Source organism: Leptonychotes weddellii, chromosome 6, assembly GCF_054177405.1.
Source record: "Leptonychotes weddellii isolate Sample4059 chromosome 6, ASM5417740v2, whole genome shotgun sequence".
NCBI classification, from domain to species: domain Eukaryota; kingdom Metazoa; phylum Chordata; class Mammalia; order Carnivora; family Phocidae; genus Leptonychotes; species Leptonychotes weddellii.
In genome coordinates this window covers 47,473,523-47,489,904 of record NC_138374.1, presented here as the reverse complement: position 1 = coordinate 47,489,904, position 16,382 = coordinate 47,473,523, and the positions used below count along the sequence as shown (strand labels likewise).

General features: G+C 40.7%; 1 protein-coding gene and 1 long non-coding RNA gene across 3 annotated transcripts in view; both read left to right on the top strand.

Moving 5' to 3' along the window:
* The first annotated feature begins 1,237 nt into the window (after positions 1-1,237).
* Positions 1,238-16,382, top strand: part of VCL (vinculin) — a 112,028-nt gene continuing 96,883 nt past the window's right edge. The window contains exon 1 of one of the 2 annotated variants that reach the window (XM_006733451.3): positions 1,238-1,509. In XM_006733451.3, the coding sequence (XP_006733514.1) occupies positions 1,342-1,509 (168 nt within the window). In that variant the 5' untranslated portion in view covers positions 1,238-1,341. The remainder of the gene's footprint in view (positions 1,510-16,382) is intronic. The other variant, XM_006733452.3, reaches the window with a different exon arrangement.
* Positions 11,962-16,360, top strand: LOC145721991 (uncharacterized). The gene is made up of 2 exons (XR_014146023.1): positions 11,962-15,631; positions 16,015-16,360. It is a non-coding gene; the product is annotated as an uncharacterized LOC145721991 (long non-coding RNA).

The window sequence follows — 16,382 nt, the reverse complement described above, 5'->3', positions numbered from 1 at the left end:
CCCGCAATATGGGACTCGATCTCAGGACCCTGAGATCATGACCTGAGCCGAAGGTAGACGCTTAACTGAGCCACCCAGGCACCTCGAGAAATATTTTCATTTGATTTGAGTATCTTCAGCTTGGACGTATTAGTGAAAGTGTTACCTCGCATGGGAAAGCTTGGGCAAGAGAGAATCTGAGACGAGGAAGACATTCACAAGATATACACAAAGTGCACTGTGAGAAGATTAGTAATTTGGTTGTATCAAAATGTAAAATGTATATACTTTTTTCATTTTCACTTCCTTTCTAGGTATCTGTCCTAGAGAAATACACATGCGCACAATACAGAGACAAGGACAATGATGCTCATACAGAATTGTTTTTTAATACTGAAAAGCAGAATTCAACCTAAATGTCCATTACTAGGAAATTAGTTATGTAAATTGTTTGATTTCATGCGATGGAATACCATGCAGCCACTAAAAAAGAATGAAGTAGATCTATATTTATCAATGGTGAAGGATAACCAGGGGATTTTAATTAAGGGGAAAAATAACAAATTCCAGGAAATGTTAAATCCCAGTTACTTAGAAATATATATGTACAAGAAAATGAATAGGCAAAAGTCTAGAAGGCTACATACTAAACTGTTAACAGTGAGTATCTCTGAGGATGGGAGTCGGTGGAATGTGTGTGAATGAATGGGACACTCATGTTTCTCTATGCACTTTTGTTATTTGGATGTTTTACGAAAAGCATTTCCATGTATTCCTGAGAAGAAATGGAAAGACTATTTTGAGGGCATTGTGCAAAGGGAAAAGTTGAGGAGGGGGCGGGGAGACCTATGGCTCCCTGGTTTTCTTGAGACTCCAGAGCCGCCGGAGGTGAGGAGACCCCGCCCCGCTGAGGTGATTCTGCAGAGGGGCGGAGCTCTGCAGAGCCCAGGCGGGAGGTGGCTCCTGGGGGCGGGGCCACTGATTCCAGCCGCACGCTCCGCTCCCACCATGCCCTTATAAGGAGCGCCCCGCGTTAGGACTCCGGAATCCGGTTGCAATCCCGGCGGCGCAGCCCCAATCCCAGGCCCCTCCCTTGGGAATGGGGGCGGGGCGGGGTCTTGGCGGCGCTGTGGCGGAGGCGGAGCATCTCGAAGCGGGACCAATAGGCGTGGCGGCCCCGGTCTGAGCGGTGCTACCATTGGGCGCGGCGACGCGATGGGGCGGGGCGCCCGCAGGGCTGGTTACGCCGAGGGAAGCCCGGTCTCGGTAGTTGCTGCTCGCAGTCGGTCTTTCAGCGGGTTCCCGGCCCCGTCGTTCCCAATTCTCTGTAGCCCGCGGTTCGCCGCCCCGCTAGCCGCCGCGATGCCCGTGTTTCATACGCGCACGATCGAGAGCATCTTGGAGCCGGTGGCGCAACAGATCTCGCACCTGGTAATCATGCACGAGGAAGGCGAGGTGGACGGCAAAGCCATCCCTGACCTCACCGCGCCCGTGGCCGCCGTGCAGGCGGCCGTCAGCAACCTTGTCCGGGTGAGCGCGCTGGGCCTGGGGTGGGGAGCGGGGTCAGGAGACATCTCAGTGGCTCCACTTCGCCGGCTAGCTGCCTGTGGCTTTGCGCGTGGGCTCTAGAGCCAGATGGCCATGGGTTCGAATCCCGATTCCCTCACTCTGTGACCTTGAGCGAGCTCCCAAGTTTCTGTGGGCCTCAGTTTCTTCATCTATAAAATGGGGGCAATCATAATAATGCCTGCCTTGCGGGTTTGTTGTTTGATTCAGCGAGGTGGTATTTGTAAAGTGCCTAGCGCAGCGTATGACCCACAGTAGGCGCTCAGTAAATGATAGTTGTTAGGGTGTCTGATGGCCCCTTTCACTCAGCAGGCTGTCGCCCCTCACGTTGACAGCCTTGCTCTCAGCTCCTTTTTAGGCCTCCCCAGTCTGGCCTATGGGCTGGCGCGCTCCCGTACGGATTCCCCGCCTTTCCTCCCAGGGATTCTTATTTGAGCCGCGTTGTTCACCTTTCTAATACTTCTCCTCACCCTGTGACCTGCCTCACTCGCCACCCTCCCCCCGCGCTCCCCGAGTCTGGCTCTTTTGTCCACTTGTCTTCCTGGCCACTCGTCTCCCGGTCTCCTCCTTCCTTCCTAGGCATTTCTACTTCTGCTCACACCTCTGGCACTCTCAAACACCGGGTAATTTTCTTTATATTTCTTCATGCAATAATTCATGACCACGAGTCCTCTTTCCTCTTTCGTTCCACCCTGCCGCCTTTCATTTTTTTCCCTCCCTTGGAGATTTCCACCTGGCTTTACCTGCTGTCAAACGGCTTCTGCCCCCTGGGGCCTTTCCAGACTCGGGGGCCCTCCTCCTCGGCCCCTCCTCCTGGCAGGAAGCAAGATGGAGTGCTGGGAGAGGCCTGTGGAATCTGGGATCTGCGGCCCCTGCCGGAGAGCAGGACGGGGCGTCTCCTCCCCGACCCACAACTTTCGTGGGTGGCTGAGTGGCCCTTGCAGACCCCTGTAGCCCACAGCTGTGACTGATAACTTAGGTGGTTCCTAGGGGAGGCGGAGCTCACTTCTGAAATGGAAAAAGAGGTGCTGTGACCAGTCTCCTAACACTCCCCTGACTAATATCACACTTTTCTTTCCCACCCTGGGTGGGTGACTCAGACCACTGCTGCCTGTGAGGGACAACTTTGGAAAAAGTTCATACTGCTCCCCCACCGAGCTGTGAAAATAGTTTTTGTCAGGGTAGTTGGCAGGTTGGGAGGCAACTGTCGGTCTGGGTGGGGCTTGGGTTACTTATCTGATTAGAGCACTGAATGCACCAGGCGCACTGTAGCTGCTGAAAGTCTTCCTCGTCTTTGGGGGCCCTTCTCAGGCAGTTCAAGAGACTGATCATTAGGAAGATGGGGGGAACTCTACTGACCTAATTCCTCTTCTTCCTTCTGTATAGATTTAGTAAGAATCTATGCAGTAAGAACACTGTCTTCATTCAGAATATCTAGTTCTACATTGTTCTTGTTCTTTTTATAACTAATTTTAATCTAAGACTCCAGAGTACATTCTTATATAGTGTTGTCTAACATGGCTGCATTCCAGGCCTCCATTTTTCAACAAATAGGAAACAATGTAAAGAGACAGGGTGATAGTGTCCCTCCATGGAGTATACTTCAGGAAATGAAATCTTAAAACCACATGTTGCACTTGGAACAGAGCTAGTTTAGTCTAGGGGTTGATATCTGGTTAGGCTATTTAGAGAAAAGTTATTTATGAGCTTCATTGCATGAATTAGTAAGAATTGAATGCTGCGTAGGGAGCATTGTAATAAATCAGTGGTTCTCAGGTTGGGCTGTGCATCAGAATCACCGGTGGGGCTTTTTAGTAATAAAGATGTCCAACTCCCATCGCAGACTTAACTGAGGAGCTCTTCATGGGGTAGTCTCAAGGCGTTTTGTATTTTTAAGAAGCTCCATATGTGGTTGTGATACGTGCTTCGTTAGGAAACACTGCAAAGACATTGTGAGACAAATACAAAAGAAATAAGGCCAGTCAGGAGCTGAAAAAAAATTACATATAGTTATATCCCAATACATACAAAAAAAGGGACTTGGGATTGGTTGATTTGAATTAATCAGAGAGCAAGTTAGGAGGATTGTGCTGATAGTCAATAGTGAACAAAGGTACTGGTAAGTCATTTCCAGGTTACAACGTTACAACAGGTATATTGTCTGAACTAGCTCAGGAAGTAAGTTGGAGAGAAATTAGAGACGAAGTCAGCGTATGACATATGGGCAGTTTAACAGAAGGCCTTATCCAATAAGATGAACGAAGGCAGTGGGAGGGGGGAGGGGATGAGAATGGTGTTGGAGGGGAGACTGTATAGGTTGTGTTCTCTGGAGGCCAGAGGACCTGCCCACTGCTTGAAATTCTCAATGCCAATTGTGGCCCTTACATATATGCTGCTGAGTATTGTGATGAATTATGTACAAGTGTCAACTCCCCAACTAGGTTGTGTCTGGGGCACAAGCCTCATTTGACATTTCTTTATGTGCTCCCCAGTTCCTACGCTCAACACTGGCACACAGGATGGCCCAGTAAGTATTGCTGAGGGAAAGAAGGAACTGTGGGAGGGGAGATAAATTAGACCTTTTAAATTGGTTGGTCATGAAGATAATGAGGCCTTGGACTTTGGGTGTGGCAGGGAAAATGGAGAAGGAATTAATTAGAAATATAGTAGAAGAAGAGTTAATAGAACCTGATGATAGAATTCGCCGGTTTTGCTAGGAAAAAACATGTGGTGTTATTATAAAATAAGGAAACTGATTTTTGAACAAATATTCTGGAACTTATGTAATTCAGGTTTCTTTCAATTACCTTGGGAGGTTATATATATATATATATATTTTTTTTTAAAGATTTTATTTATTTATTCATGAGAGATAGAGAGAGAGAGGCAGAGGCAGAGGGAGAAGCAGGCTCCCCGCGGAGCAGGGAGCCCGATGCGGGACTCGATCCCAGGACCCTGGGATCATGACCTGAGCTGAAGGCAGACGCTTAACCGACTGAGCCACCCAGGCGTCCCTTGGGAGGTTATATTTTTATTCCAGTGCTTCTGTTTGAAATTTCTCTCAGATTATTTACATACATATGTCAAATTTGTCAAGAAAATTTCATCTGCAGTGGGCATTCCTTAGCCCTACTATTTTATGTGCCATTCTTGAGTCTAAATGAGCTTTGGATATTTCCAAAATTAAAGTTTACCAGATGAAGATGAAATTCTCAATTGTTAAGCATAGTCATTCCTTTACCAAATAGGTATTTGTTGAGACCCCCTTTTAATGTCAAAGCAGTAAGTATGATTCTAGGCAAAATAAGTACAAGACTGGATTGAAAGTGCTAAGTGACTCTAAGGAAGTCAAGTACCCTGGAAGTTCAGAAGTAAGGTGAGATTACTTTTGATGGAGACTCCACAAGGCTTCATGGAGGATGTAACATTTGAGATCGGTGGGATTTGATCTAAAGATGTGGTAAGAAAGGCATTATAAGCAGAAAGAACTACCCAAACAAAGGCATAGAATTATTGAGAATATGAGGACCAAGTTTTGACTTACGGCATCATTAAGGTGACTACTTTTGGAGGGGCAAGACTCATTTGGATTTGTAACTTCATGTATATTTGTTAAACAAATGTAGTCCAGTTACTTAACATACACATCTTATCGCAACCGAGTCATCATTTTACTGCACAGTTAGGGAGGAGTAGGATGGGAGTATTTATTCACATGTCCTTTTTTCAACTCAGGATCCTGAACAAGACCATTTTTTAAAAAGTTTTGTTGAGGTATAATTCATATGCCATACAAGTCCCCCATTTAATGTATACAATTAAATGTTTTTGTCGTTGTTGTTTTGTTTTTAATATATTGACAGAGTTGTGCTACTATCACTACAATCTAATTTTAGGAAGTTTGTGTCCCCTCAAGGAGAAACCTCCTACTGCGGTCACTCAGTCTCTCCCATCCCCCACCTCCCCAGTCTTAGGCAACCACCAATCTACTGTCTGTCTCTGTGGATTTAACTATTCTAGACATTTTGTGTTAATGGAATCATAAAATATGTGGTCTTTTGTGTCTGACTTCTTTCATTTTGCATAATGTTTTCAAGGTTCATCCATGGTGTTAATGTATCAGAACTTCATTCCTTTTTGTTGCTGAATAATATTCCATTGTATGGCATAAGGCCATTTTAAACACAGAGAGTGATTCTAATGCAATAATAAAACAAGGAAGGGGGTCTAAGAGAAAGAAGGGTGGGAAAGGAAAAATAGAGGAGGGGTAAGAAGTTCCAAAGGTGGGATTCAGTGAGCAGTGTGAAAAAGTCAGAAGTCTTAGACTGCCTGTCTTATAGCATGGTATATAAATTTTTCTTTTTTCTTTTGAACTGACCCATGGCAATCCGTGAGTCTTTGTGACCCTTCAGTTGTGGTAGTTTTATTAATGGGGCTTCAGACCCTTTGCCTTCTCCATTGCATCTGAGGGCATGTGTTGTAACTTCTCCTTGGGCTCATGAAATATTTATTTTGGGAGTTTCTGTGGCCTTGACTTTTATGAGCCTCGCCCATATATCATACCCTCTTGAGACCAACTCTGGTACAAATAGCAGCATTGTCTTTACTTTAACCTAATAGATGGGAAAGACTGTTCTGCTCTTAAAAAGAAATTGGCAATTAATTTTATCATTTGTAAATGATCAGTATTAGCATCTGAAATTATTTTTGCTCTAATTTTTTTTTCTTGGTTGATGTTAGGTTTTTTCCGTTAAAATAAATAACAACAGGGGCACCTGGCTGGCTCAGTTCGAAGAGCATGTGACTCTTGATCTCAGGGTTGCAGAGTCTGAGCCCCATGTTGCCTGTAGCGATTACTTAGAAAAAAAAAAATCTTAAGAAATAAATACATAAAATAACAGCAATGGTGATAGGCCTGTCGTGATTTTTTTTCTTTTTAATATTTTTTCTGTATTTCCCAGTTTTTAAAATGAACGTATTTCTACATTAAGGAAAAAGTTAATAAAGTGAATAAAAAGAACATTTGTATAATCCTTTATAGTTAATAAAATACTTTCATATACACTATCATAGTAATCCGTTAAGGTAGGTATTGTGATGGTCTCAGTTTTACAGATGAGGATGCTGTATGTAGGTCAGAGAATTTAAGTAACCTGCCTACAGTGGCACAGCTAGTTAATGGTAGAGTTTGAACCCAAACTCTGTTTCTCTTACTCTGTATCCTTTGCTTACTCTACTGCACTATCCTGTGCCAGTTAGAGCAAAGTTGTTAAATATCAGTGGAAGTTTTCCACCTAGAATTTGAAGCAACGAGAATGCTGTTAGTCATAGAGTTGCCACGTGTCCTGGGCCTGGCAAGATTATCTGTTTAAAGCCTGGCTTTGGCATGGCCTGCACGAAGGGCCCGCATATGAAAAGAATGATGTGAAGGTTGGGTTCTGTTTCACAGCAGCATTCCATTTTGCAGCATTTCTTTAGAAAAAAACGTAAGAGTAGATACAGATCAGCATAGAAGTATTTATGCCTGCAAAACAGATAAAGGCTTTTTATGGTCTATATGGCTGCTCAGCTTGAAAGCCTATTAGAACTAATAGTATTTAAAGTGCTTTTATAGGATTTCTGTATTTACATAGTATTTAAGGTAGGTTTGTGGATTCTTTGTGCAATCATGAAGTTTCATTTGAAAAATGAAAAACTTTGGATCAGAAGAGATAAATGAATGGGTCAGATTGTGAACTTTGTTCCAATAATACTTAACATTTACTCATGTGATTGAGAGACCAGAAGAGTTTTGAAGATTATAATGTTTCTACAACTGTGTTTTTAATTTTAGTAGAGCCCCAATTTAAATATTTGTTTAGGGGCGGCTGGGTGGCACAGCTGGTTAAGCATCTGCCTTCGGTTCGGGTCATGATCCTGGGGTCCTAGGATCGAGCTCCACGTTCTTGTTGGGCTCCCTGCTCAGCTGGGAGTTGGCTTCTCCCTTGCCCTCTGCCTCTCCTCCTGCTTGTGCGTGCGTGCGCTCTCTCTCTCTTAAATAAATAAAATCTTTAAAAAAATATTTGTTTATATATCCGCACAGTAGAAAGTTGGGCTTTTCCAAAGTTGTTTTATAAATAGCACTGGTATAACTCTAAGGGGACAGAATATAAGTAGAGTAAAAGTCTTGTGGTATTAACCACAGTATCTTAAGTTGCCTCTTTCTATTGTAGTCCAGGAGTAAGGGCAGCATCAAGGCAAGTACTTTTATGGGGATGGGACTTATTTGGGTTTTAATATTTCTTGTATACTTGTTAAAAAAGGAGTTTGATCATTTTATATACTTATTTAATTACTGGTCATTTATATACATATAAAATGCCTATGCTTTATACATATCACAACTTAGAGGGTCTTATTATTCCTGGTCTTTTACTGCAGTTCAGCATAGCATGTATATGCGTTTCAGTGACATTCACCATACTTGGTCACTGTCTGTTTTCTTCACTAGACTGTAGGTTCCTCAGTTGCAGGGACCACATCTATTGTGTTCATTATTTTATTTCTAGTGTCAGGCTGTGACCATAGGTATACAATAGGATATATATATATATTTTTTTACTAAATGAACATATACATAGTATTTACTTTTTATGTGCAAAATATTGTAATAGAAATCTTGTGTAATGAACATTTTTCATCCCCAGCTTTTAAACATCTGATATAGCTGAATCTGAACAGTCTCATTGAATTTATTGTGGGCTTTGTCTGAAACGAGTAGAATATATATTAAGAGGAAGGCTTGAATGGCTAACTGCCCATTGGTTGAGATAACAAAAGTGTTCAGGCTATTTTGGGTTGTGGTTCTCTCTTTTGGAGTCATTTCAACTACGTAGGCCACTTACTAAAATCATAATGTGAGAATATGTTCCTATCTGAAAGAGGCATTGGGATCTTGCATTCTTTTAAAATTGGAAGTGTCTTTTTAAAATTTAACAATTTAGACACATTATTTGGAGTCCTGCTGGTTACAGTGTAGTATCATGCTATGAGTCGTGAATTCCTTATTAAAAGATCCTCGGGGCGCCTGGGTGGCTCAGTCGTTGAGCGTCTGCCTTCGGCTCGGGTCATGATCCCAGGGTTCTGGGATCGAGCCCCATGTCGGGCTCCCTGCTCAGCGGGAAGCCTGCTTCTCCCTCTGCCCCTGCTTGTGTTCCCTCTCTCGATATCTCTCTCTCTGTCAAATAAATAAATAAAATATTAAAAAAAAAAAAAAAGATCCTCACGTCCTTGAACCATATGGCAGGAGACAAAGACTATCATAAAGTTGAACTGTCTCTTTTTTGCTTTTTGACTGATCTGGCCCAGCCTTTTCATTGAACCTTATGTCATGGTCATGACAGTGGGGTACATTTTTACCTAATAAACAAGCATTAGAGCAGTATCAAAAGAAATAGCAGTCCTTAATGAGCAAATGTCAGAGATTAGCTGGCATCACAGCAGGATTTCTTTCTAGAATTATATGCTCAGTATTCTTGCTGAGGAAGGGTCATTCAATTACTTCATGTTGCTTTTGGGCAGGTCTGCCCTTAAACCTTCCCATATAGACAGGACTAGAAGGAGAAAACATAAATTTCAGCCTTGACTTTTTTTTTTTTTTATTATGTTAATCCCCATACATTACATCATTAGTTTTAGATGATCAGCCTTGACTTTTTTAAGCTTTAGTAGCCTTTAGTGCTATATATGTAGTATAAATACATCAAAGTGAGGTTTAAGGAGTAAAGTTGGATATATAATAAGACTCTGAAACACCCAGAGAAGAAAGTTGATGTATTGGAGGTAGGGTCTCCCATTGGAGGCTTTTATCTGTCTTTCTATTCCTTGTACGTTGGAACTGTAGAATTCTTGCGATAGGTGTTTGGGATATTGGGCCACAGAATTAAGTTCAGATTACACAACGTTTTGAATGATTGAGGTGGCTGCTTCTCTGTCTTTTTCAGCCATTTTAGTACTTACTTAGTTTTCATTGGGAATGGTTATGGAGGGAAAGACTGTCTTAACTTGTTTTTTCTTTTTTAAAAAAGATTTATTTATTTATTTATTTATTTATTTATTTGGGAGAGAGTGGAGGGAAGCGCCGAGGGAGAAGGAGAGAGAATCCTCAAACTGACTCCCTGCTGAGCGTGGAGCCCCATGTGGGGCTCGATCCTATGACCGTGAGATTATGACCTGAGCTGAAATCAAGAGCTGGCCGCTTAACTGACTGAGCCACCCATGGCCCCGTCCCCTTTGTTTTTCTTAATAACTTACAAAAAGATTTATTAGGGAAGGAGAGATTAATATGTAGGTAGGGAATTTTTTTCATTTGTTTTTTTATCATGATTAAAGTATTATATCCTTCATATAATAATATAAATAATATTGAACTGTATACTATTATCATGCTGAGCCTTCATAATGGTCTTTCAAAAAGAGCAAAATTTTTCTTGTTACAGAAGTATTACATTTTCATTGTTGAAATTTAGAAAATCTGTCTTTAGTCACAGTCTTCTCTCAGTTTTCTCAGCCTTTTTCAGTCTATTTGAACTTGATTTGTCTTACTCTTTCTTTTCTCTCTACTCCAAACCAAATTGTGTTTCCCTGGATATAAATGCAAACTAAACTATATATAGATGCACCAGTTCTTACCCTTTTTCATCATTTAAAAAACCCCCAAACCCTTTAATTCACTTTCCTGTTTAAAATTTTGCAAAGAAAAGCTAGGAGACGAAGTCTGATACAATATCCCAAGACTTTGTCATGTGCAGTTTAAGGAGTCATGATGTACTTAGCTAACTGCTTGTTTCAGTAAGTGTGGAATGAGATGACTTCAAAATAATGGGCTAGGTCCTCATCTAATCTAGGTTAGATTAGAATTTCTAATCTGGGCATGCTTGTTAAAGATATGGGGGCTTTAGTCTGATTAAATCTATTTAGGTATGTGTATTATGTGCAGACAAATAGGTAGAGTATGATAGAGTAATGGATAAAAGGGGACTTGGATAATTAGACACAGGAAGTTGGGGATTTGTTGCCTTCTTTCCAGTCCCTTGGTAGATCTGTGTCCTCATATGCTGGATCATTAGTCTTTGATGATTGATTTGTGGCTCCCCCCCCACCCCCACCCCAGGGTATCTCCCTTTTAGACTGTTGGTTTCTGGAGGGCAAGGACTGGGCTATATTCTTGATATTTCCAGTGCTGTTCTTATCTCAGTCCCTTGCTCATGGTATTCCTTCCATAAGTGTATTGTGCTTTGATACTTGCTCTCCCAGCTAGTCATTCTGATGAGGATAGCTCACTGTCTCTTGCCTCCTTTGGAAGGCATGGTGATTCTCCTTTCCACCCCTCAAATGTTGCTATGTACAAATGGTTATGTAATCACAGAGAGAAACGAAGATTCATAAATGATATTATATTGTGTCATTACATATTTGGACTTTTAGAGTCCAAAAAATTTTATGTCACTTCTGTTAGAAGTCAGCACATTGGATTGGTATGAATGTGGGATGTTATGTGTGTACAGAGGATGAGAGGTAGTGAATCTTAGAACTAAAAATGTTTTACAAATATTGTTAAGTTGCAGAAAATAGAATCTTTGGCCCTTAGAGAATTTCCCACTGATAAGATTTCCAGTTGAATGACTTTTAAGAGGAAAGTGGCTGAATTTCATTGCAGCTGGCCACAATCCACGTAAAAGTCATTCCTTCTTTTGAAATAAGTTTAACTTATTCCCACAGGTAAGCTTTCTGTGAAGAAGGAGAAATAGCACATTTGTTCTTAGAGTTGGGAGGTGAGGGACCTCTATTATCTAGCTCCCTATATTTCTTTCCTTTTTTTTTTTTTTAAATATTTTATTTATTTATTTATTTGAGAGAGAGAGAGAAACAGCATGAGAGGGGAGAGGGCAGAGGGAGAAGCAGGCTCCCCGCTGAGCCGGGAGCCCGATGTGGGACTCGATCCCAGGACTCCGGGACCATGACCTGAGCCGAAGGCAGTCGCTTAACCAACTGAGCCACCCAGGCGCCTGCTCCCTATATTTCAAGCCTTCTTTCTCCAACCCATCTCTGAAGCACTGGCTCATCTTTTATCTGTAAGGTAGACAACATGTTTTTATTCATACAATTAAAGTAGATAAGGATATGTGAATGGGGAAGTAATTCTTACATAGAAAAAAATCAAGACTGGGCGCCTGGGTGGCTCAGTTGGTTGGGCGGCTGCCTTCGGCTCAGGTCATGATCCTGGAGTCACAGGATCGAGTCCCGCGTCGGGCTCCCTGCTCGGCAGGGAGTCTGCTTCTCCCTCTGACCCTCCCCCCTCTCATGTACTCGCTCTCTCTCATTCTCTCTCTCTCAAATAAATAAATAAAAAAAATTTAAAAAAAAAAAAAAAGAAAAAAATCAAGACTACTAACACTTAAATTTCTTATCCTACAGCTCTTCTCCCCAAATAGCAAAATGAGTTATCAGACCCTTGCTATGTACATTGCTAGGTGTTCTGAATGATAGTAGGATATACAAGATGTGGTCTCTGGCCTCAAGTTGTTAAAATACAGATGAAATTTATAATCTTACAAAAGATTTATCTTATCCACATCCTCTCCACCAGTGAAATTGTTTGCAGAATTTAAGTTACTCATTTTAAAGGGTCATGCGCTAGTACTGCACATACTTTATTCCTCGGAGCCATGGAGAAAATAAGAGTGGGCCAGCGGCAGAATGAGCAGGTGGTTGGCCTCGTAGTGAGGAAAAGACCTTTGAGCATTGGCTTAGCTGCTGTCTTCTTGTGGCACTCCAGGCACACCTGGTTTTCATTTCCTCCAAAACACAGTGCTATTCCCTTGCCAGAACTACTCTCCAGTACTTCTTTATTTGGGTCATTTCTTTGAATCCTCAACTTCCACATTAAATGTCAGTGTTTTAGGGACACCCTCCCTGACATTACCTCTAAAACTGAGTTAGGTCCATTTATCATATGATTCCTATGTTGTTGTTTTTTTTCCTTTTTTTGCTTATCACAGTTATAAGTACTTATTTGTGTGATTATTACTTATTTAACGTCTTTCTCCCCACTAGAGCCCTAAGGGGCAAATATTGGTTCTGCTGTGTTTGCCCCTGAATTTTCAGCACCCATCATAGTGCTTTGGCACATATTAGAGTCTTGAAGAATATTTGTTGAATGAACAAATGGGAAGACCGTTTACTGCTTCCGACCAAAACTATTTTATGCTTCTTTGAAAAAATACATACCATGCTGTGGGTGATCTTGGTGAAATTTAACTGCCAATTAGGAAGTAGCTGTAAACTGTTGCTTAGCACAGGGCATTGCATGAAGTAGGACCATCCAGTTCCTGTTTCCTGAATGAATAAATTCTAAGCATGAAGTCCTGGGGTGCAGATGAGAATAATCCCGCCCAATAAGAAATATGCAGAATTTGTAAGTGTAAGTAAAAATGTAACATGGATTTGGACTTCTCTATTAGTTTTAATCCTTTGCAAATAAATGGAATAGACAACTTTGGCAAAATGCATCTAGTATGAGTTAGCAAATACCACAGTCAGACTTTAGATATAGATACAAGGTAAATCAGCATATAAACATGACAAGAATCTTGGGAGGCAGTAGAGTGTAATGATTAAGAGTAAAAGCTCCAGAGCTAAACTCCTTGGGTTCAAATCCCAGTATTGATTGACACCTTTGAGGTATGTAAATTGGGGAAATTGTTTAATCTTTTTCTCATGGTCTTCTTCTGTAAAGCAAAGCTAATCACAGTACTACCTGACTCATCGTGTATTTTTGTGAGGGTTAATGAGTTCATAAAAATGTTTAAAACTATGCCTGACATATAGTTAAGAACTCTGAGTGTTAGATATATTAATATATTTTCCATGGTATTTAAGTCATATTTTAAATGTTAGTCTAATGAAAAGGCAGTGTTCACTTTTTTTAAATGTCTTAGCATAACTTCTAACTTTTGCTTAACAAGGCAAAATGCCAGTGAAAGCTTTCAGTAGAATTCCATATGTTGTGGAATATACAGTTTTACCAACTGTGGGGAAAATATCACTCACAGTTTAGGTGCCTGAGCTTCTGATTGCCATTTTCCCATGATTAAAATCAAACATCTAAATTTTTGATTGATATCTCCTTTGGAGCATTAGTAAGGAGAAAAGCATATATATAAATATTTTTTTTCCCCCAGCTTAGAAGCAAGAAATGAGGCTTAGGATTTGGTATTTTATCCCAAGCATTCATTGTCCTATTTTCTGAAAAAGAAAAAATTGAAGGGATAGTCAGGCCATTCACTAAAATAATAAGATGGAATCAGCCTTCTAGGCAGAGTTGAGAAGTATAATCCATTTGTGAAATAGAATTCGTTTAATTCTGGAACAACCAAATTAATGTAACAAATACGTAATGACTACATACTATGGTAGATACTGGATGAGCTTAGTATCTCTGGTCTGGAAGGATGGCTAGAATTTCTTTCAGATGTCCTGTCAACATGGGAGTAAGAGTCGAACACGATGATCACACTACTAGTTTGGAAGGTATACCTATTATTTCTAGTCTTACAGTGGTTTTCTGGAAAACCAGAAACGTGTATTTAACTTCAAAGTCTTAAATTAATTAGCATCTTTACTGTTTTCCTGAGTAATATAAAGATTGTAAAATACCTCTAGTTCCATTGTCCCTTTATATATGGTTGTCTAAGATTTTGTTTCTCTCTTCTTTTTTCACCCCATAAATAGCACAAGTAGGCAGAGTGGCAGGCAGAGGGAGAGGGAGAAGCAGGCTCTCCGCTGAGCAGGGAGCCAGACGTGGGGCTCCATCCCAGGACCCCAGGATCACAACCTGAGCCGAAGGCGGCCGCCTAACTGATGAGCCACCCAAGCACCCCTAAAATATCTTTCTTTTGTCTTCTTTTTTGAGAGATAATTTCATTAGATCAACAAATCAGGGCTGATAGTAATTTTTTTTCCCAGCACTTTGAAAATATCATTCCAGTGTTTCTGCATTCAAATCAGCCATTGGTCTAATTGTTGTTTTGCTGTACATTATGACTTTTCTCTCTGGGGTTTTAACACCTTATTTATCTTTTTTAGGATTTTTTTTGGACTCCCTGATTTTTGAGGATTGATTTCTTTTAACCAATCCTAGAAAATTCTTAGCCATTATCTCTTTGAGTTTTTAACTCTTCCCTCATTTTTTCTTTCCCTTGGGAACTCTGGTTGGAAAAATGTTGTACTTTCTTACTCTGCCCTTCATATCTTTTCTCAGTTTATATTTTCCACTTGGTAATTTCTTCAGCTCTTCCAGTTTGCTAATTCTCATACAGTTGTGTCTAATATGTCATTTAATCAGTCCATCTACTGTGTTTTTATTTTATTTATTTATTTATTTTTTTAATTTATTTGGCAGAGAGAGACACAGCAAGAGAGGGAACACAAGCAGGGGGAGTGGGAGAGGGAGAAGCAGGCTTCCCGCAGAGCAAGGAGCCCGATGCGGGGCTCGATCCCAGGACGCTGGGATCATGACCTGAGCCTAAGGCAGATGCTTAATGACCGAGCCACCCAGGCGCCCCTACTGTGTTTTTAATTTAAATGACAGTATTTTTTACTTCTAGAATTCTGTTTGTATCTTTCTCAAAATCTACTTGCAGTTTTGATAGTCTCTTGGTCTTTCACCAGACCTTTTTAAAAAGATTGTTTTATATTCTTTTTTTGGTTTGATAAAAAATACGTTGGAGTGTAGAACCTATAAGTGCTAATACCAGGATGAGAATAGAAAGGTGCTTTTGAAATCTGAAGAAATGCCAGGGTAATATAGACTGTCTTGAGATTGTAGAAGTCTCTGATTATTTTCTCTTTTTTTTCTTTAATTTTTAAAAAAGATTTTATTTATTTATTTGAGAGAGAGAGTGTGTGTATGTGTGCACCAGCAGGGCGAGTGGCAGAGGAACAAGGAGACTCCCCACTGAGCACAGAGCTGGACACGACTCGATCCCAGGACCCCGAGATCACTACCTGAGCCAAAGTCAGATGCTTAACCGACTGAGCCACCCAGGTGCCCCTTCTTTAATTTTTTTATTGCAGTAAAATTATATACAACATAGAAATTACCATTTTAACTATTTTTAAGTGTGCAGTTCTGTGACATTAAGTACATTCACATTGTTGTATCACCATTACCACCTTCTACCTCTAGAACCTTTTCATTGCCCCTGACTGAAGCTCTGTACCCTTTAAACCCTAACTTCCCATTTCTCACTCATCTGAGTCCCTGACACCTGCAGTTCTACTTTCTGTTGCTTTGAGTTTGACTTTTCTAGGTAACTCATATAAGTAGAATCATACAGTATTTGTCCTTTTGTGACTGGCTTATTTTACTTATAATGTCTTCAAGGTTCATCCATGTTGTAGCTTATGTCAGAATTTCCTTCTTTTTAGGATGTTCACATCCTGGAACTGTCCTGCCAAATGACCTTTGCCCCTATATTACTCTCTGTTTTAATTTGGAGTGGGGAAAGTAAACTCTTGCTTGGTGCAACTATTTGTTTCAAATAAAAACATTTAGACAAAAAAAAAAAAAAGAATTTCCTTCTTTTTAAGGCTAAATAATATTCCATTGTATGTGTGTACTGCATTTTTTTTAAACATCACAAATATGATTTTTTATTTGTCACCATTAAATGTCTGACTTTTAAACAGATTCTTGGACTGGTGGCTCATATCCATCAGCTCGTTCAACTTTAGCACCGGTCTCATCCCCAGTAGCTTTTCCAGAACTACTACCTTCACCGTGAAGCTCCATGAGC